A 21,539-nucleotide genomic window follows, 5' to 3' on the forward strand; every position below is an offset into this window, starting at 1 on the left:
TAAATATTTGTACAAAGCACCACAGAGTTGCACGATACTAAACCAAGATATTATAGATACAATCATTGCTTCCGGGATCACAGGGGATTGAGGAAAGGTAACAACCTGTTGGTTTGTTTGTTGTTTTTTTTTTTTTTCTTTTTCCTTTGAGTATTACTTTTTTCCTCTGGCAATATCATGAAGGGAAAGAACAAATAAATAAATTCTAGGTGAAAAATTTATGTTAATAATTGTAGGAAACATACTAGATTGGGCCAGGCAGGGATTTGTGGAGGGGAAGCAGGAAAGGTTACAAGAAGCTGTAGCCCTTGCAATTAAAAAACCCACAGAAAGGACAAGGGTGAGGGAGGATGATTTTTACTATTAAAAGAGGATTAAATTGTCCTTACTGCTAACTTGGCAACTTTGGGAAACAGTAACAAAGAGTTCATATTTATAGAGGTGGTAAGTAAAGATGAGAGATTGTGGGAAGAGCTGCCTTTTGGAGAAACTCAGAAATAAGATGGCGCATGTGGTATATAAATATTTGAGGCTCTGAATTGGGAAAATATTGTGCTTTAATTATGCAGGACAGATATTTGCATCAATAGAAAAATGTTATCAAAGTGAGCTTTTGATGCAGTATATTGGCAAAAAATATTCCTGTCTGCATTGTAATGCAAAGAGTGTGCATTGCAGGGGATTATCTGTCACAGATGTGAATGCTGGTTTTGTTTGTTGTTGCTTATTTAGATAGTTTGTAAAGTATCTGGGAACATTTGGTAGAAAATATAAAATACAAACACAGAAGGCAAAAAACTTCTAAAGAGCTCCATTCCCAATTAGATATTTACATTAAACAACTGGTTTTCCAAAAATGCTGTAATCTGGCAAGTCCCACTGAGAACAATTTGAAAATCTATCCATTTCTCCAAAGTGCCTAACAGAAATCTGAGAGTCTTTGATACCCTTGCATAAATTTTTTTTAATGTTATATGATTTTAAGGATTGAAGATGAAAGGACTCTCATACCAGTAATCTTTCATGTGTTTCTGCAATACATGGATTGCCAACCAAACCGATGACCCAATTTAAAATAGTTTTCATGAGTTTGCACAGGTTTACACATGAAGCCTATAACAAAATCTTTTTATGTCAAGCTGATCACTGAAACAATACACTGATGAAACAGTGAATACACCATTGAAGTACTCTGTCTCTCTTACAGAGATAGTAACAGTACAAGGAAATAAACCACATGTAAAGCAAATTTGTTAAACCTCTTCATCATGGTTTAATGAGGCATTAATCCAAATTAATCTGAACTTCTCTCTCTTAGTTTGCCAGATTCATCTAAAGTAATTTTTTACCACTATCACTTAGCTGTCTCTGTCCCACGGATATGCTGAAGGACCGGGTAGTTTTATCTTGACTCAGATTAAAAATAATTCTTCTCTATATTCATTTAACTAACTTTTTTTTTCAGTATGAATGAAACTTAGTAATTTGAGTATTTCCAAAAAGCAAATAAGTATTAATAATTGAGTAAGCTAAACCAAAATTACTTTAACGTAGGCAAATGTAGAACACTTCTTGTGATGTTTGCCTTGCTGCTGAATAAACTATCCTCACACTGTTTGCATTACACTGGGAAGAGCTGTAGAACATTTCTTTGCCGGCTGAACTTACCTCCCCTTCCGTGGACTGTAAGTGCAGTTCTTTCCTACAGGTAGCCTTTAAGTCTCCTGCAGCTGCACTGACTTGCACTCCCCTGGGTGCTTCCATCACCAAAGATCTAGTTGGAGATTCAAGTCTGAAAAACAAAAACAATCACTGAGAAAAAATTCACTGAATCAAACCACCAAAAACCACCCAGCCCCAAACCCCACAATGCGTGTAGGTACAAATGTATTTTGAATGGTAAAGAAGTAAAAATGAGATATACCTGTGATTCTCTTACTACTCTTTATGGCTTGGAAAAAGAAAAAAATTAAGTATATGTTTAAATTATTCCTATTTAAGACAGCATTTAAGCATATACTGATAGAAACTTGTCTGTTTAGTGATGCTTCCCGGCATTAGTACCTAACGTACTTGACTGTACTAATACTGAAATATAGGTACTTAAGAACCCATACATCTCCATGAGTGCTTCTGTAATGACAGGTTAATAACTAAAGTCTGCTTAGTGATGATGACAAATGCTCAACTAAATAATAAGAAAACAAAATACTTAAAAGTTTTAAATAATGATGTAAAACTGATTGGAATGAATTTGCCTTCACAGGCTAATTGATATTTTGGGTGGGTGTAGCAGCATTATGTATGTAGAAGACATGAAAAGAAAACCTGTTATGTCTCTATTATTCTGGGTTTTTTGCATGCATTTTCTGTTCTGCAAAATACTCTTTATGCTCTTTCACCCTGTCATAATAGGGTTAAGATGCGTATCACTGGGTGTTGGTATCTTTCCTCAAAGCAACTTTTGTTCTTCTACTGTCAGTCTTTCCATTTCTCTCTAACCTATACTCAAGAGCCTCCATCAACCTTAATGCAGAACTATGATACTTTCTTAGCTATGTTATCTCACAGTATTGTACAGGTTTCTCTTGAAAGGGAAGTACTAATGCAAGGATTTTGTAGAAGTCCTGCTCGCACACTGAATAGGAAAGATGATAGGATGAAAACTCTATTGAACTAGGAAACAAAAATTTGGATTCCGGTTGTCTTCAGCTGTAGACTTATTGCATAGCCCTGTTAAGAGGGAGACAAATCTTTTAATCTATTTATATCCCAATAATACAATGACAGAACACAGTTCCACTTTACCTGAACAAAAGCTTTTTGTAAGATGAAATATATTAATGATAGAAATGTCTAGAATGAGTAGCTTGAAGAAAACATTGTACTTCCCTCTTCAACAAATTGTATTTTGAGTGTTAGGTCACATCCATCCAAAAATATAATGAGGTACAAGATGTATAAAGGAAAGAATAGTTTGACAAAGAATTTGCTACAGAAAAGCCAAATGAAAGATCTGTTAAGCAACGGAACAAGAGAATTTCAGTGTATTTCAACTATTGATTTTTTTAAGTGTACTGAATAGCGATAGATTATAATTTTGAAACCAAAATACCACATTTGCATGCAAAGTAAATCACTAAGATGGTGTCTGTGAAATATTTATGTTTGTTACATGTCACTGACACTCAATGGGGAAAGGGAAAAAAAAGGAAAGCAATTACTTGGCAACACAAATAAAACTATTAAAAGAAAGTGTGCAGATAGAGAAATACACTATTTGTACATATCTATAGAAAAAAAAATTGTACATGAGATACATATAGACAGAAGCAGTAGAAAAATCTGTATTTCTGTTAGTGCTAAACTATTTTCTTTCATTTTTTTGACACTGTAAGGAGAAGTTAATAGACGGTTCTGCAGTTCTTTGTACCAGGGAAGAACCTAAATATCATGAATCATTTAATCATATACATCACTGTTTTTCAGGTGGTGGTGTGTGAACTTCTGATGGCTATAAAACAGCAGGAAAAGAGCTTCCAAAACCGTTTAGAAACCATATAAACTATAAAGTTTAGAAACTAAGTTTCGAAAGTACTGTTGACTTTATGAGGTTTTACCTTGAATTGAAAAGGAAACTGAATTGTATAAATGTTAAATGACTGGACACTTCCATTCTCTATTGTTCAGCAGCATATTTTCTACGATTTATAACCTACTTTCCAGGAATAATAACACTTCTCAGTGGTTTCAGCTGCCATTTCATAATCATGAAGACAAAAGTGCTCTTCATTACACTTACTGCATTGAACTGATGGGTATTAGCAAAGTCACAAGTATTTCTGTTTTCATAACATCAAAATCACTCTCAGACCTGACTGAAATTTTTCAGCAGGTGGATAATAAAAATCTATTTAGGAATATCTTTCAAGAAACTATGGTTTTGTTTGAAGAATAAACTTTGCATTTTCCAAAATACATGACAGTGTATAGCTCAGAGTTGTTTTGTCTAGTTTCATCACTGTTTTTCATGAATTACATTCAATAAATAACTTCCAGTTTGTCTAAAATGACAACGTTTGGGTAATTAACTTTTGAACTTGAGAAGCTGTTAATATCAGCCTTCTACACGCTGTGGAGAAGAAATTTCTTATTCAGACAATAGAAATGTCAATGAATGGCTGATGGTCAGCAGAATAGTTTTTAAAACACCACCCATCTATTAGTAAAATTCAATGCCTAAATCTGTTTTACAGTTACTAATGTACTTTTCTTGTTATTCTTCAGATGTCCTACATCTGAAAAGTGACTTAGCTGCAAAATCTGCAGCATGCTACTGGAAATGCAAAAGTCTATACACACAAAGAGATTATTTCCTCAATGGTTTGAGATAAATTATGTTTGATATGCAGCTGCTTTGTAATATTTTTTGGTCATATTTCTGAAAGCTTTAATCTCTACTATAAACTTATTGTAACACTCCACATTGTAACACTCATCCCTCCAAGAAGTGCATTATTACAATAGCATATCAAGAACTAGCTTTCCTTTCAGATTTAATGATGGCCTGTCACAGTGGCATTTACATCTATGAGTGAATCCTATTCATATAATTTAATTTTTCTTTCCCAAACAACAAACAGCCATGATGGAGAAGGTAACTACTCCTATTATTAGACAGAAACTACAACACAGTAGGAAAGACAAAGAGGCTTTTAAAGAGAGGTTTTTAAATAATATAATCTGTCCATTCGCTATATGTGATGCAGACAGATGATCTATCAAGAGCAGAGAAGGGCTCTTTTCTTTTTAATTATCAATGGTTAATTTGTGAGAAAAGATAAATTTCAGAGGATCAAAGCTATATGAATTTGAGATGAATTAATTAAAGAATTACTGCTAAAAAGAGGAAACTTTTCAAGTATCTTGAATATGTTCCTTTGAAGGTATTAAAATATTTCTCATCAGAAATGCAGAAACATTTATTTTTAATTTGATCTTTTCTGTTTACAAGCTGACCTAGATTGTATTAGAGAAAAATAATTTAAAAAATGAACGAAAAGGTTGCATTTTGGGTTTTAAGAAATATTTTAGATTTACATATCTTGCATATCTTTCATACTCACATGGGATATAATCTATCTATGTTAATTTTGCTCTGTTGGCTAGCAGAAGGTATTTCTTAAAATAGAAGGAAATAGAAGATGTGCAGATGTGAATAATTTATTTGCTCTGTGTCTATTTAAGCAGTGGATTCAATCCATGGTACTTAGTAAAACAACTGATACGAAACTCTACCAATTTGGATTTGTATTCAAAACAGGGGATTAAAAAATATGCTGTCGACTAGAGATCACACATATAAAGTAGGTGCTCATTTCCCCTTTACTGGCATCTTTACACCTGGGGGTCAAGAAATACTTCATTTCTTCCAAGTATTTAACTTTTATATATGATGGTCTTGCCAACTGTCACGGTTTAAAGCTGGGCCAGCTATTAACCAGGTGGCAGATGCTCTCTGTTAACCCTCTCCCCCCCCAAGGGAAAGGGAAAGGGAAAAGGGAGAGAGACTTATGGGTTGGAAAGTTAAAACAGTTTTAATAAACTATAATAATGAAAAAGAGTATAATAACAATAATAATAGAAATAATCAAATATATACAAATATATACAAAACCAAGACTGAGAGCTTGGAAATCCTCCTCAGGCAGAGTTGCTCCCCCCAGCACGGGCAGAGGGGAAAATGCAATAGCTCCCTGCCATCACACCTGCAGACTTTTAACTGGAAACTGGCAAAGCTGGTACCAATCAGTGGGAGGCAGGAGGGCCCCTCCCTCCTGGGCCCCACCTCCAGGAGGCAGTGGGTTAGTGATAAATAGGAAAGTGAGAATGACATGTATGGGATGGAATACCTCGTTGGTCAATCTTGGGTCACCTGCCCTGTCTGCTCCTCCCTGCAGGTGCGAGCCCCCTTCGGCTCTTCACTCATAAGCAGTGAGGAATTTAGCAGTGACCTTGGTTTCTCTAAGACTAATTGGCCTGGTTTGGGCCAAACCAGGACATTCCACCCCTTATTCCATACCATTCACGTCATACTCAGATCACCACTACCTTTTCATTTTCAAATATATATACACATATCACTAGTTTATGATTCATCTCTATACAAAAAGTTCATTAAGTTCATTTGGTTCAGGATTGTGGGTTTCCATCTGGCTAGCAGTCTCTCAGCAGTCTCTCTGGCTAGCAGTCTCTCTTTTGTCATGGTTGGTGCCCACGGGTTGCAGGTTAAAGATGTCAGACTCGAGGAGGTTACTGGACGCCACTTGATGAAGCTAGCTCCGGTCTCATCACCACTGTCTTAACCTGAAAGACACTTATGCAGCAACAACATACAGTTCAGAATTAAGTAGTCTCACCCAGAATCAGATCACCTTCAGGGACACATCAGACTTCACCATCTTGCAACATCACCCACCAAGTACATCCAGGTCCCTGAGCAAAAGCAATCCCACGAATGGGTTTACCTTTGCCCGTTGCAGGAAGAACCCAGACAGTTTTTCCCAACAGATTCCTTTCATGCACCACAGGGACTTTATCTCCTTCTACTGTATGTAGAAGGTCTGACTGAGCAGGGCCAGCTCGATTGATAGATCCCCTGGTGTTAACTAACCAGGTAGCTTGTGCCAGATGTTTATCCCAGTTTTTAAAGGTTCCACCCCCCATTGCTTTCAGGGTAGTTTTTAACAGCCCATTATACTGTTCAGTTTTCCCAGAGGCTGGTGCATGATAGGGGATGTGATATACCCATTCGATGCCATGCTCTTTGGCCCAGTTATCTATGAGACTGTTTTTGAAATGAGTCCCATTGTCCGACTCAATTCTCTCTGGCGTGCCGTGTCGCCACAAGATTTGCTTTTCAAGGCCCAGAATAGTGTTCCGGGCAGTGGCATGGGGCACAGAGTATGTTTCCAACCATCCGGTGGTCGCCTCCACCATGGTAAGCACATAGCGTTTACCCTGGCGGGTTTGAGGGAGTGTGATATAGTCAATTTGCCAGGCCTCCCCATATTTATATTTCAACCACCGCCCCCCATACCACAAAGGTTTTAACCGTTTGGCTTGCTTAATCGCGGCGCATGTTTCACAATCATGGATAACCTGTGCAATAGAGTCCATGGTTAAGTCCACCCCTCGGTCACGAGCCCATCTGTATGTTGCATCTCTCCCTTGATGACCTGAAGTGTCATGAGCCCACCGAGCTAAAAATAGTTCACCTTTATGTTCCCAGTCCAAATCTATTTGGAACACTTTAGCAGCTTGATCCGCTTGTTGGTTGTTTCGATGTTCCTCAGTTGCCCGACTCTTAGGTACGTGAGCATCTACATGACGTACCTTCACGACTAGTTTCTCTAGCCGAGCAGCAATATCTTGCCGCAGTTCAGCAGCCCAAATAGGCTTACCTTTGCGCTGCCAGTTGCTTCGCTTCCACTGCTTTAACCACCCCCACAAGGCATTTGCTACCATCCATGAGTCAGTATAAAGATACAGCCTTGGCCACTTTTCTCGTTCAGCAATGCCTAAAGCCAGCTGGATGGCTTTTACCTCTGCGAATTGACTTGATTCACCTTGTCCTTCTGTGGCTTCTGTGACTCGTCGTATGGGACTCCATACAGCAGCTTTCCACTTCCGATGCTTTCCTACAAGACGGCAGGATCCATCGGTGAACAGGGCATACTGCTTCTCATCCTCTGGTAATTCATTATATGGTGGGGCTTCTTCAGCACGTGTCACCTCCTTTTCTGGTGGCATTCCGAAGTCTTTGCCTTCTGGCCAGTCCATGATCAATTCTAAGATTCCTGGGCGATTAGGGTTTCCTATTCGAGCCCTCTGCGTAATTAATGCAATCCATTTACTCCATGTAGCATCAGTTGCATGATGGGTAGTGGGAACCTTACCCTTGAACATCCAGCCTAGTACTGGTAATCGAGGTGCCAGGAGAAGTTGTGCTTCAGTACCAATTACCTCTGAAGCAGCTCTAACTGCTTCATATGCTGCCAGTATCTCTTTTTCAGTTGGGGTGTAATTGGCCTCGGAGCCCTTGTATCCTCTACTCCAAAATCCTAGGGGTCGACCTCGAGTCTCCCCTGGTACTTTCTGCCAGAGGCTCCAGGTAGGACCATTGTCCCCAGCTGCAGTGTAGAGCACATTTTTAACATCTTGTCCCGTACGGACTGGTCCAAGGGCTACTGCATGCACAATCTCTTGTTTAATCTGTTCAAAAGCCTGTCGTTGTTCAGGGCCCCACTGAAAATCATTCTTCTTTCTGGTCACTTGATAAAGAGGGCGTACAATCTGGCTGTAATCTGGAATATGCATTCTCCAGAAACCCACAACGCCTAAGAAGGCTTGTGTTTCCTTTTTGTTAGTTGGTGCGGACATAGCTGTTATTTTGTTGATCACCTCTATCGGGATCTGGCGACGCCCATCTTGCCATTTAATCCCTAAAAACTGGATCTCCCGGGCAGGTCCCTTGACCTTGCCCCTTTTTATGGCAAAACCAGCTTTCAGAAGAATTTGGATTATTTTCTCCCCTTTGTCAAAAACTTCTGCTGCTGTATCACCCCATACAATGATGTCATCAATGTATTGCAAATGTTCTGGAGCTCCACCCTTTTCTAGTGCAGTCTGGATCAGTCCATGGCAAGTAGTAGGACTGTGTTTCCACCCCTGGGGCAGTCGGTTCCAGGTATACTGGATACCTCTCCAGGTAAAAGCAAACTGTGGCCTGCACTTTGGTGCCAAGGGAATAGAGAAAAATGCATTAGCAATGTCTATGGTGGCGTACCACTTGGCTGCCTTTGACTCCAGTTCGTATTGAAGTTCTAGCATGTCTGGCACAGCAGCACTCAGAGGTGGCGTAACTTCATTTAGGCCACGATAGTCCACAGTTAATCTCCATTCTCCATCAGACTTTCGCACTGGCCATATAGGACTATTAAAGGGTGAGCAAGTCTTGCCAATCACTCCTTGATTTTCTAATTGTCTAATCAGTTTATGAATGGGGATCAGGGAGTCTCGATTGGTGCGATATTGTCGTCGGTGCACCTTGGTAGTAGCAATTGGCACCTGTTGTTCTTCAACTTTCAGCAACCCCACAACAGAAGGATCTTCTGAGAGGCCAGGCAAGGTAGACAGCTGTTTAATGTCCTCAGTCTCTACAGCTGCTATACCAAAGGCCCATCTATACCCTTTTGGGTCCTTAAAATACCCTCTCTTGAGGTAGTCTATGCCAAGGATGCACGGAGCATCTGGGCCAGTCACAATGGGGTGCTTTTTCCATTCATTTTCAGTTAGGCTCACTTCGGCCTCCAATACAGATAACACTTGAGATCCTCCTGTTACCCCTGAAATACTGATAGATTCTGTCCCTTTATGATCCGATGGCATTAGGGCGCACTGTGCACCAGTGTCTACCAGGGCTCGATACCTTTGTGGTTTTAATGTGCCAGGCCATCGAATCCACACAGTCCAATAAACTCGGTTGTCCCTCTCCTCCACCTGGCTGGAGGCAGGGCCCCCCTAATTAAGAAATGGATTCCTGCTGCTCACAGGGACTGGACCTTCATTTCTCCTATTCACACTTGGGAAAAAGGGATTTGAGGCCCATCTACCCTGACTGGGGTCCTGCTCACTGGTAACTGGAGCAGCCATCCTTCTAGAAAAATTCTCTCTGGTATTTCTTTTAGCTTGCAACTCACGTACTCGTGCCTGTAGGGTACTGGTAGGTTGTCCATGCCATCTGCTCATGTCCTCCCCATAACCATGCAGGGCAAACCACAGGATACCTCGTGATGTGTTCCATTTCCTTTGAGCTGGTCCTGTAGGAGGGCGTTTTCTCCTAACAGCTGCAATGCGCGCCTGTGTAGGTAGAGAGTCAAGTTTATTCTCTATCCTGGACAGTTTGTCTGACAGTTGTTTAAATGAGTCCTTGTTTTCCTTAGTCAGTTTTTCCACAGCCGAGATGCGTGCCTGCAGTGGGGAAGAAATACTATCTTCATACTGTCGCATACAGTTAGCCATTTCGCCCACACTAGATCGTGCCATAGCATCTTCTCCCCATACTAGTATTGACAATGTATGGGTATATGTCGGTGGAGCATTCTTCACAACCTTCTGGAACATGGATCGGTTGCATTCCACTTCATCAGGATCTACAGGATCTACAATGTCCCGTGGGTGTCTATAAATGATCTCTTGCACCGCTAGTTCTCTAAGGTAGTTAATACCTTTTTCTATAGTGGTCCATTTGCTTAGGTGGCTCATAACATCATCTTTATAGGGATACCTGCTCTTTACAGCTGACAAGAGTCGCCTCCAGAGACTGATAGTGTCTGACTTTCTTGCGAGCGCCTTATCAATACCACCATCTCTGGACAGGGATCCCAGCTGTCTGGCTTCTCTGCCATCTAATTGCATGCTGTCTGCCCCATTATCCCAGCATCGGAGCAACCAGGTAATAAGAGGTTCACCGTCATAACGGCTGAAGTCTTTCCTTATATTTCTCAGGTCCTTCAGGGATAAGGAGTGGTAGGTTATCTCTACGTCCGAGTCCTCTTCTTGTGATAGTTCTGCTTTAGAAGGACCTTTCTTCTGTGATGGGTCTGCTTTAAAAGGACGATCGAGGAAACCCCCATCTGTGTCAGGCCCTAACTCTGCCTGAGAAGGGCCCTCACCTGGGTCATATGATGGCTCTGTCTTAGAAGGCTCTGAGTCATCATCCTTCTCTTCATGAGCTGATTTCTTTTGGTATTTCTTCCTGGTTACAGGAGCAATTGGTACAGATTCAATAGATGCTGGGGTCTGAGTAGATGCAGTGGCTGTCATGGGAGTGCTGAGAGTCTGAGTAGCTGCAGTGGACATCTTGCGGGGTGTAGCAGCTGTGGTACAGGCTGCCAAGGTTTCAGTGGGTTTAGTGGCTGTAGCGGCAGTACACACTGTAGGATCTGAGGTGGCTGCATAACACCTACAACTGTCCCTGCACCGATATTTAATCTTATCCCACATCAGAAACACATTCAGGACAACCAAAAATAAAAACATGCCACCTAGACAGCACCATCCTAATTTCGCAAAATCTAGTGGAATCAGCTTGGCAGAAAAGGAGAAGGTACTATTTCCCGAAGTAAAACTGGAAGTGTAATCATTAACAGAATCAGCTAAAGGACGCCTGGAGCGTGCAGATGAAGTCGCTGCTACTGATTCGCGATTAAAGCTGCCCATCATTGTGTCATAGAGATAAGAGATCGGAATATTAACTGCCCAGTTTATCACAGCATAAATCAGTATCAAACCCCATACAAAAACAATACATTTCGACCAGCGCCCACTGCTAAACTGCATGTAAACATTCATAAGAAGCAAGCAATAACACAGTGCCCACGGCAGGTAAGGCATCATTACAATACTCAACTGTGAAAGAAACTCCATAAAAAGATGAGATAACACAGCATTCAAAAATGACATCACCATCTTCACTATCTGTTTTAACTTTCCAACCCCTCGTAAATCTCAAAGGAAGAAATCTGATACAGAGAGCTCAGTTGAGAGAGTATCTCCTCCCACCAGAGCCAGGATTCAATTTATCAGAGCAACCTGTTGGAGCTTCTCTCGAGCCCCACGTTGGGCACCAATTAACTCTGTCACAGTTTAAAGCTGGGCCAGCTATTAACCAGGTGGCAGATGCTCTCTGTTAACCCTCTCCCCCCCCTAAGGGAAAGGGAAAGGGAAAAGGGAGAGAGACTTATGGGTTGGAAAGTTAAAACAGTTTTAATAAACTATAATAATGAAAAAGAGTATAATAACAATAATAATAGAAATAATCAAATATATACAAATATATACAAAACCAAGACTGAGAGCTTGGAAATCCTCCTCAGGCAGAGTTGCTCCCCCCAGCACGGGCAGAGGGGAAAATGCAGTAGCTCCACCCAGCACACCTGCAGGCTTTTAACTGGAGAATTGGCAAAGCTGGTACCAATCAGTGGGAAACAGGAGGGCCCCTCCCTCCTGGGCCCCACCTCCAGGAGGCAGTGGGTTAGTGATAAATAGGAAAGTGAGAATGACATGTATGGGATGGAATACCTCGTTGGCCAATCTTGGGTCACCTGCCCTGTCTGCTCCTCCCTGCAGGTGCGAGCCCCCTTCGGCTCTTCACTCATAAGCAGTGAGGAATTTAGCAGTGACCTTGGTTTCTCTAAGACTAATTGGCCTGGTTTGGGCCAAACGAGGACACTAACATACGTTGTTGTGGCTTTTTTTCACTTACCATAGGAATCCTATAATTAAAAAAAAAGTTTTGAAATGTAAAAGCAACGGAAAATCTACTCATTGACTTAGTAAACTTTCTTTAGATTTCTATAGACTAAAATAATAGTGACACTGATCTTGCTGCCTGTAGGTAAAGAGTTGTGGCAGACTGGGGCTGCAGAGAGGTAAGATACACAAAGAGGAAAAAGGAAAGCAAATGGATGTGCCAAGCCTCTCTTTATGCCTCTTCCTACTTCTTCCTTGTAAACAAGCACTCCCAACCCCAAAAACCCATAGCACGCAGGGCCTTCCTCTTCCACAAGTGAAACAATTTTGTTCCAAATTAGAACGAAGAATTTGTTTAAAAAATAATTTTGAAAATGTTGTTTTCCAGAAACCTTGATTTTAAATATATGTATCCTTTCCCTTTCTATGATTATGAAAAGAATGGCTGGCTGCCCTGATGCTCAAGGAAACTGATTTTAAGAGTCCTCCAGTGAGACCAAGAGTCCTTAAAGGAGTCCACTGAACACTGATGGTGGTAGATAAAATTAGGGTTTCCATTCAGTCCATTTACTGGAGACAGGCTGCAAACTCCAGTAGTATCCATAGAGAATAACCAGGGACTTTTATGATCATTGTGACAAAAAAAACAAGCAGCCTTTTTTTAAGATATCCAGAGGATTCTTGATTAGCTGCATTTGACATCACAGTGGGACTGCTATGAAAATAAAATTACCATTCACTCATTTCAATCTCATTACTTATACTATTTACAAGATTATACATGCACTTTTAAACATATATATAAAAGTGACTAAAAATCTCTTCTTTGTATATTGAGATGTATCAAAACATGCACCTCTGCAAGATGTATATGAATCATTGACAGAATAGTTATTTTTCCTGAAGCTTGTTGTATTCCAATGTTTTTAACCAAATGCTTACATTTTCAGGATGAAATAATTTTTTTTATTGAAATGCAAGGGTAAATGTGCAGGCCTCATGAATCCTTAATATTGTTCCCTGATCATCAGCTATCCTTTATGAAGAAGCAAAATTCCGTATGTTCATGTGAAGCTCTCTTCAATTTATGTGGGAACCCAACATATAAGTGCACAATTTGGCTCTCTATTTTGTAACTTCACAACACGAGCCTTGAGTAAGAGAAAGTTAAAGAAACGTTTTATGGAATAAGTAATGGCCTAAACCAGTAAATATTAACATGACTTTTTTTTTCCCCAGTATCTAACTTTGCAACTCATCAACAATAAACTTAAATAAAGAGGAAACTTTCTTGACTTAAATCAGAACAATAGAATGGCATTCAGTATAGCATTTCATGCTACGTCCATGATCTGCATGTCACTGACTTTGACATATGTCAGCATGCCCTTATTATAACTCCTGAAATTCTCATTACCCAGAAATCACCTCACCAGGCTCAAAATCTGAGTTCTAATTGCCCTGTACATGCCACTGGTTTCAGTTCAGTAAGTCTGCATTATCATAGTGACACTTGAAACAACGGAATATTTGAATGTTATTTGACATAGATGATAAATCAGAAAAACAATTTCCTCACATAGGGAAATAAAGGATCTCTTCTGAGAATATACAAAATATTAGTTACTGAGGAGGAAAAGTAAGGAATAAAATGTCATTGAAGAGTTTTTCAGTTATGTTATTAAAGGACTAGAAAAAGTGAAGAAGCATCAAGGAAAGGTGAGGAGTGCCAGAGAGAGCAAATGTTTACAGAATCACAGAATGGATTTAAAGCAAGAGCTTGACAGAATAAGCTGGTGATGTGAGGAACGTTAAAGACAACTTAATGCATGGTTGTTTCTTAGAGCAGGTGAGGGTATAGCCAGAATAGGTAAAGACAGGGAAACTATCAAAATCAGAAATAATATTAAGAACATAACAAACCAAAAACCTAACTGGAATCTCAGGTAGTAAAAAATCATGCATTCTAGAATGTAAAGTTCACTAAAACTAAAATCTCTGAAAATCAAGAAAATTAGTAGAAATGTAAGGTTTAGAATGTGAGCTTTCATTTCTTAGAGAAATACCACAACATATTTGAAAGTCTAAACTTTCAGGCTGTGAGACAAAGATCTGCATATAAGACAATCCAAAATAGCCCCTTAAGGAAAGGTATGGGAAAAGTATTCCTCATAGCCCTGACATCTTAGACCTACCTCTATTCCACCCCACACAATCCCCTTCCCATAATCTTCCTTCCTTTTGTTCTCACCTGAAGCCCCTTCTACACATGCCCTGCCACTCCGCTAAACATCCTTACATCAAGTTTATTTTCTTTCCAGAAATAGCTCCATTACCTGAGTTGTCTTTCAGAATATATTTTAAAATAGAAAGCTCAAGTGGCTGTCAAGAGTAAGATCTGAACATAAAATGCATGGTGGAGGCTGAAGAGCCAAACTGGGCTCTTTGAAGAACTGCAAACACACGAGAATTGGTTAACATAAAATCTTCTCAGTTTTGAAAACCATTAGCTTCCTGTGATTAGGAAGTGACAGTCCAGACCACCTGTAATCTTTTAATGATATTTTCAATATTGTTTCCCTAAAGGGCCTTAAGCTGATATAAATGGCTATATTTTAGCCGAGATAAACTGCGACATGGTTTTGATCCACATCTTGAGGAAACTTGTGGAAAATTATTCTACTGAAATTCCTTTGACAGGTCTGCAGATCAACCATAGCAGAGAGCTTGGTATCTAAACAGTCCAAGAAGAAAACAGCCCATCCAAGAAAAAAAAAAATCAGAAAAGGTTTGGTAAGTTTACTTTCAGTCACTTTTTTAGGGCAAGCACCATTTCAGAACGAACTAGAAAGAGATTTTTTACCTTCTGCAATACAAAAAAGTGGCAGACTATGAAGAAGCCAAATAGCTTTTTTCTTTTTTATTGGCAGTGAATTCTATCTTGAAAATCAACTGAGGGTAGAATGAAAATTGCAGGATAAGACATGTAAAATCATTCATTCTTCTCTACTGCTTAGTCTGCCTCTGGAGTTCTCTGTATAATTACAGAATAAGCAATAGGACCTGTTTGGTGGACTGTGGAACTAATAGTTTTATAAACTCATGTACTCCCTGTAACTATCCACCATGCAACTCCCCATCCTCTAAACCTCCTCTTTCTTATACCCAGCCTGTATGAGCTTCAGATCCTTCATCTGGCTCCAACATGGATAAGAACCCAAACCATATGCTCTGGACTCACAACCACAACACTGCTAGAAACACCATGTCCTCCCTGTACTATAACCACGACCTGACCATGAAGCAAGCTATGTCAGAAGTTGAGGGTAAATACTAGCTGATTTCTGTTAGCATCTCTAATCAGGCACTGTTTTAAAGAAAACACACAGAAACTTAAAGACCTTTTGTCTTTCTATCAAATATGGATGAAACTGCTGAGCTGCTTCACAAATTATGAGGGAGATGAGGGGAGAGAATAGACAGACAGACAGCAAAAGTAAGAAGCCTTGTTTTCTTGGGAAAGTGGCTAAAGAGTGGCATAGAAAATGGAGATACTCCTGGGAAGCGGAAAAAGAACAACTAGAGTGAAAAAATCTCTGCAGAGAAATTTAGTATAAGGAAAGAATAAGGAAATTAAATGTTGCTCAAATGAAAAAAAAATAAATAGCAATTTTTATTATTGCAGTAGTAAGCCTATTCACTTAAAATCATAAGACAGGAAATGAAAATGTTATGGATGTTACAGCAGCATTACTTTGCCTTACTGATGTATAGTACAAGTTTTATGGACTATAAGTAGTATATTGAATCACATTTCATTAGAAAAACTCCAGCAAAAAGGAATATGCAGGTATAGTGGAACAAGACTGTATTTGTTTTAGAGTCCAAAGCATTTCAGAAATGAGTTTTGGTGTCACTAACATTAGCCCCTAGGCATTGAGGACTGTTGTCCAATTTCCATTAAAAAAAATTCTACCCAGAATATCTGTGAAAATGAAATACTTGAATAAAGCATGTGCTTTCATGTCTAGTTCTAGGCTGGAACTACGTGGAACTAGAATTTCTTGAAAACGCAGCAGCAGCTTGGGTCTGGAAGTGGTGTGACAGCCCTTGGGGCAACCTCAGATGTAACAAGCCTTGCTGGAGCAGAGAACATGCAGCAGAGCACTAGTGAAACCCTGAGCATCTCTGTCTGGGACTCTGAACACCTCTGCTGAACACAGCTGCTGTTAGACCTGAGCGGGCTTCCTGTAAAGAAAGATCCTCAGTTGCCTTCACTAATCTGCAGAGTGTAAAGTTGCCTTGTCTTTCATTAACTCACCACTGTGCAAATGCTTTCTATTGCTCCATGCTTTCTATTGCTCCAAGCTTTATACGGGTTTTGAGATAGGATTCATAGAGTATTATATTTACTCATAACCCTGTTAGCCTAGACAGCTATGCTTGGAGCCCATCTGTGTGCTCCTGAAACCATGGCATGGCATAATCGTAAAGCAAACATAATCCAGCCACTGATAATAAAGAATTTTATTTGACCCCATTGTTCCTTTTGAAAGGCTATTCCAGAACCTCTGGCATCTGAGAGACAGAATGCTAACTTCTATCTAATATTTCATCCTATATTCACAATCATACTGTTGAGTTTTGCAATATTCTTATTCTAGTGCTCAAGATATTTGATTGCCAGTGCTTTCAAACCCGTGTTCCTCCTTCTAGCACAAAGAGTTCTTAAAACTGGAAATAAGATCAGTCCTGAATAAACTCTCCTTGCAATTTCCCTCCAGGTTGAAGGAGGGATTTGAACAATACATGCTTGGTATATACCACTTAAAATTTCTTTAAATACACTCCTCTGTCTTGCCTTTTTGTTTCTCATTAGATATAGCACTATATGAAATACTTTACTTAGTAAACTCCAGATGAGAGATCTACCTATTTTCTCTTTTCTAGAAGATCATGTATCAATGGAAAAATATTTCTTTGGATTGACACAATCTACCCACCTTCTATTTCATCCCACTGAATTCAGATTAAAGGGTTTAACATACTTCCATCCATTTCACTAGAAGTGCTACTTTTGTCAAACCATCAGTCCCCCAGTGTCTGTTTTCCAGTTTGAAAGCTTTATTATAAATTTTGGCTATTTGACCTTATTTTCACATCTAGTTCAGCCACAGATCAGGGATAGAGATTACCCAGCACCCTATATTAACCACATGAAACTCAATGAATTTTGCTATTTATTGTGATAGCAATACTTTTTTCCTTTGTATCTCAGTTCCTACTAGAGCCTTTTCCCTTCTCCAGTGTCAAATATAATCATTGTCACTGAACACTAAAGCAAATTATTCTTTCAGTTTAAGAGCCATACCTAGCTACATTTTGCTCCTACTGTGTCCTATCTGCATAGTAATTATAACCTTTTATTACTGGCTTTCTTCTCTATGTATCCATAAAAAGATGAGATAACACAGCATTCAAAAATGACATCACCATCTTCACTATCTGTTTTAACTTTCCAACCCCTCGTAAATCTCAAAGGAAGAAATCTGATATTCTCTCAGCTGAGCTCTCTGGGTCTCCTCCCACCAGAGCCAGGATTCAACTTATCAGAGCAACCTGTTGGAGCTTCTCTCGAGCCCCACGTTGGGTGCCAATTGCTACTACCAAGGTGCACCGACGACAATATCGGCACCAATCGAGACTCCCTGATCCCCATTCATAAACTGATTAGACAATTAGAAAATCAAAGGAGTGGATTGCTAAGACTCGCTCACCCCTTTAATAGTCCTATATGGCCAGTGCGAAGTCTGATGGAGAATGGAGATTAACTGTGGACTAATCGTGGCCTAAATGAAGTTACGCCACCTCTGAGTGCTGCTGTGCCAGACATGCTAGAATTCAATACGAACTGGAGTCAAAGGCAGCCAAGTGGTACGCCACCATAGACATTTGCTAATGCATTTTTCTCTATTCCCTTGGCACCAAAGTGCAGGCCACAGTTTGCTTTTACCTGGAGAGGTATCCAGTATACCTGGAACGGACTGCCCAGGGGTGGAAACACAGTCCTACTACTTGCCATGGACTGATCCAGACTGCACTAGAAAAGGGTGGAGCTCCAGAACATTTGCAATACATTGATGACATCATTGTATGGGGTGATACAGCAGCAGAAGTTTTTGACAAAGGGGAGAAAATAATCCAAATTCTTCTGAAAGCTGGTTTTGCCATAAAAAGGGGCAAGGTCAAGGGACCTGCCCGGGAGATCCAGTTTTTAGGGATTAAATGGCAAGATGGGCGTCGCCAGATCCCGATAGAGGTGATCAACAAAATAACAGCTATGTCCGCACCAACTAACAAAAAGGAAACACAAGCTTCTTAGGCGTTGTGGGTTTCTGGAGAATGCATATTCCAGATTACAGCCAGATTGTACGCCCTCTTTATCAAGTGACCAGAAAGAAGAATGATTTTCAGTGGGGCCCTGAACAACGACAGGCTTTTGAACAGATTAAACAAGAGATTGTGCATGCAGTAGCCCTTGGACCAGTCCGTACGGGACAAGATGTTAAAAATGTGCTCTACACTGCAGCTGGGGACAATGGTCCTACCTGGAGCCTCTGGCAGAAAGTACCAGGGGAGACTCGAGGTCGACCCCTAGGATTTTGGAGTAGAGGATACAAGGGCTCCGAGGCCAATTACACCCCAACTGAAAAAGAGATACTGGCAGCATATGAAGCAGTTAGAGCTGCTTCAGAGGTAATTGGTACTGAAGCACAACTTCTCCTGGCACCTCGATTACCAGTACTAGGCTGGATGTTCAAGGGTAAGGTTCCCACTACCCATCATGCAACTGATGCTACATGGAGTAAATGGATTGCATTAATTACGCAGAGGGCTCGAATAGGAAACCCTAATCGCCCAGGAATCTTAGAAGTGATCATGGACTGGCCAGAAGGCAAAGACTTCGGAATGCCACCAGAAAAGGAGGTGACACGTGCTGAAGAAGCCCCACCATATAATGAATTACCAGAGGATGAGAAGCAGTATGCCCTGTTCACCGATGGATCCTGCCGTCTTGTAGGAAAGCATCGGAAGTGGAAAGCTGCTGTATGGAGTCCCATACAATTGAGTCGGACAATGGGACTCATTTCAAAAACAGTCTCATAGACAACTGGGCCAAAGAGCATGGCATCGAATGGGTATATCACATCCCCTATCATGCACCAGCCTCTGGGAAAATTGAACGGTATAATGGGCTGTTAAAAACTACCCTGAAAGCAATGGGGGGTGGAACCTTTAAAAACTGGGATAAACATCTGGCACAAGCTACCTGGTTAGTTAACACCAGGGGATCTATCAATCGAGCTGGCCCTGCTCAGTCAGACCTTCTACATACAGTAGAAGGAGATAAAGTCCCTGTGGTGCATGAAAGGAATCTGTTGGGAAAAACTGTCTGGGTTCTTCCTGCAACGGGCAAAGGTAAACCCATTCGTGGGATTGCTTTTGCTCAGGGACCTGGATGTACTTGGTGGGTGATGTTGCAAGATGGTGAAGTCTGATGTGTCCCTGAAGGTGATCTGATTCTGGGTGAGACTACTTAATTCTGAACTGTATGTTGTTGCTGCATAAGTGTCTTTCAGGTTAAGACAGTGGTGATGAGACCGGAGCTAGCTTCATCAAGTGGCGTCCAGTAACCTCCTCGAGTCTGACATCTTTAACCTGCAACCCGTGGGCACCAACCATGACAAAAGAGAGACTGCTAGCCAGAGAGACTGCTGAGAGACTGCTAGCCAGATGGAAACCCACAATCCTGAACCAAATGAACTTAATGAACTTTTTGTATAGAGATTAATCATAAACTAGTGATATGTGTATATATATTTGAAAATGAAAAGGTAGTGGTGATCTGAGTATGACGTGAATGGTATGGAATAAGGGGTGGAATGTCCTGGTTTGGCCCAAACCAGGCCAATTAGTCTTAGAGAAACCAAGGTCACTGCTAAATTCCTCACTGCTTATGAGTGAAGAGCCGAAGGGGGGTCACACCTGCAGGGAGGAGCAGACAGGGCAGGTGACCCAAGATTGACCAACGAGGTATTCCATCCCATACATGTCATTCTCACTTTCCTATTTATCACTAACCCACTGCCTCCTGGAGGTGGGGCCCAGGAGGGAGGGGCCCTCCTGCCTCCCACTGATTGGTACCAGCTTTGCCAGTTTCCAGTTAAAAGTCTGCAGGTGTGATGGCAGGGAGCTATTGCATTTTCCCCTCTGCCCGTGCTGGGGGGAGCAACTCTGCCTGAGGAGGATTTCCAAGCTCTCAGTCTTGGTTTTGTATATATTTGTATATATTTGATTATTTCTATTATTATTGTTATTATACTCTTTTTCATTATTATAGTTTATTAAAACTGTTTTAACTTTCCAACCCATAAGTCTCTCTCCCTTTTCCCTTTCCCTTTCCCTTGGGGGGGGAGAGGGTTAACAGAGAGCATCTGCCACCTGGTTAATAGCTGGCCCAGCTTTAAACCGTGACATATATATATATATGTATTAGCATATATAGATGTGAAAAAAAGCTTGACTTTTCACAGTTTTTCAAATTTTTACTATACCCATCTCTATTTTTTTATGAACATGTATGTTAAAACAAAATCATATTTTCAACAGCTAGGGATAAGACTAAGCAGACAAGTTTCTGTCAATACACTTGCCCAAACACTGAAATAACTATTTAAACATCAAACACAAATTCTGAAAACATAAATAGTAAATACTTCCACTTGATTAAAAAAAAGAATACTGAGAAAGTAACTAGAACCTGACATAATTAAAACAGCATAGGAAGGAAGCTGTTGTGTTTCTTTTTACTCTACTGCATCTTCTCCCTTTTGATGAGGTTTGGTTTTTTATTTGATTTCTGGGTAAAATAGATGAACACATTCCCAGTGCTTTTGTTATTTTTAGCCTTCTCAGACGATTAACAAGTTAATGTCAAAACTTCTTTCTGATGCCTTTTCTGGCTCCAGGCTTTTATAGAATAGATTTTTTGCACTTTTAGTAAACCACCCCTTAGATGCTCTTACAAACCATCAGGCAACGCTGAGTGAAACAAACCCCTCACGCAAGATCTGTGCATTTTTAATTCTTATCAGAGGTAAAGTATGATCCTACTAGCTTGGGTGGTTCCTTGCTGCTCGATCAATTTTCATCTCATTATGTCC

General features: G+C 40.3%; 1 protein-coding gene across 2 annotated transcripts in view; it reads right to left on the reverse strand.

Moving 5' to 3' along the window:
* The window catches only part of SGCZ (sarcoglycan zeta), a 249,926-nt gene that overhangs the window by 12,061 nt on the left and 216,326 nt on the right, over positions 1 to 21,539 (reverse strand). For both annotated transcript variants that reach the window (XM_068403800.1, XM_068403799.1), the window contains one exon: positions 1,669 to 1,792. In XM_068403800.1, the coding sequence (XP_068259901.1) occupies positions 1,669 to 1,792 (124 nt within the window). The remainder of the gene's footprint in view (positions 1 to 1,668; positions 1,793 to 21,539) is intronic.

This window comes from Nyctibius grandis, chromosome 6, assembly GCF_013368605.1.
Source record: "Nyctibius grandis isolate bNycGra1 chromosome 6, bNycGra1.pri, whole genome shotgun sequence".
Classification (NCBI taxonomy): Eukaryota; Metazoa; Chordata; class Aves; order Nyctibiiformes; family Nyctibiidae; genus Nyctibius; species Nyctibius grandis.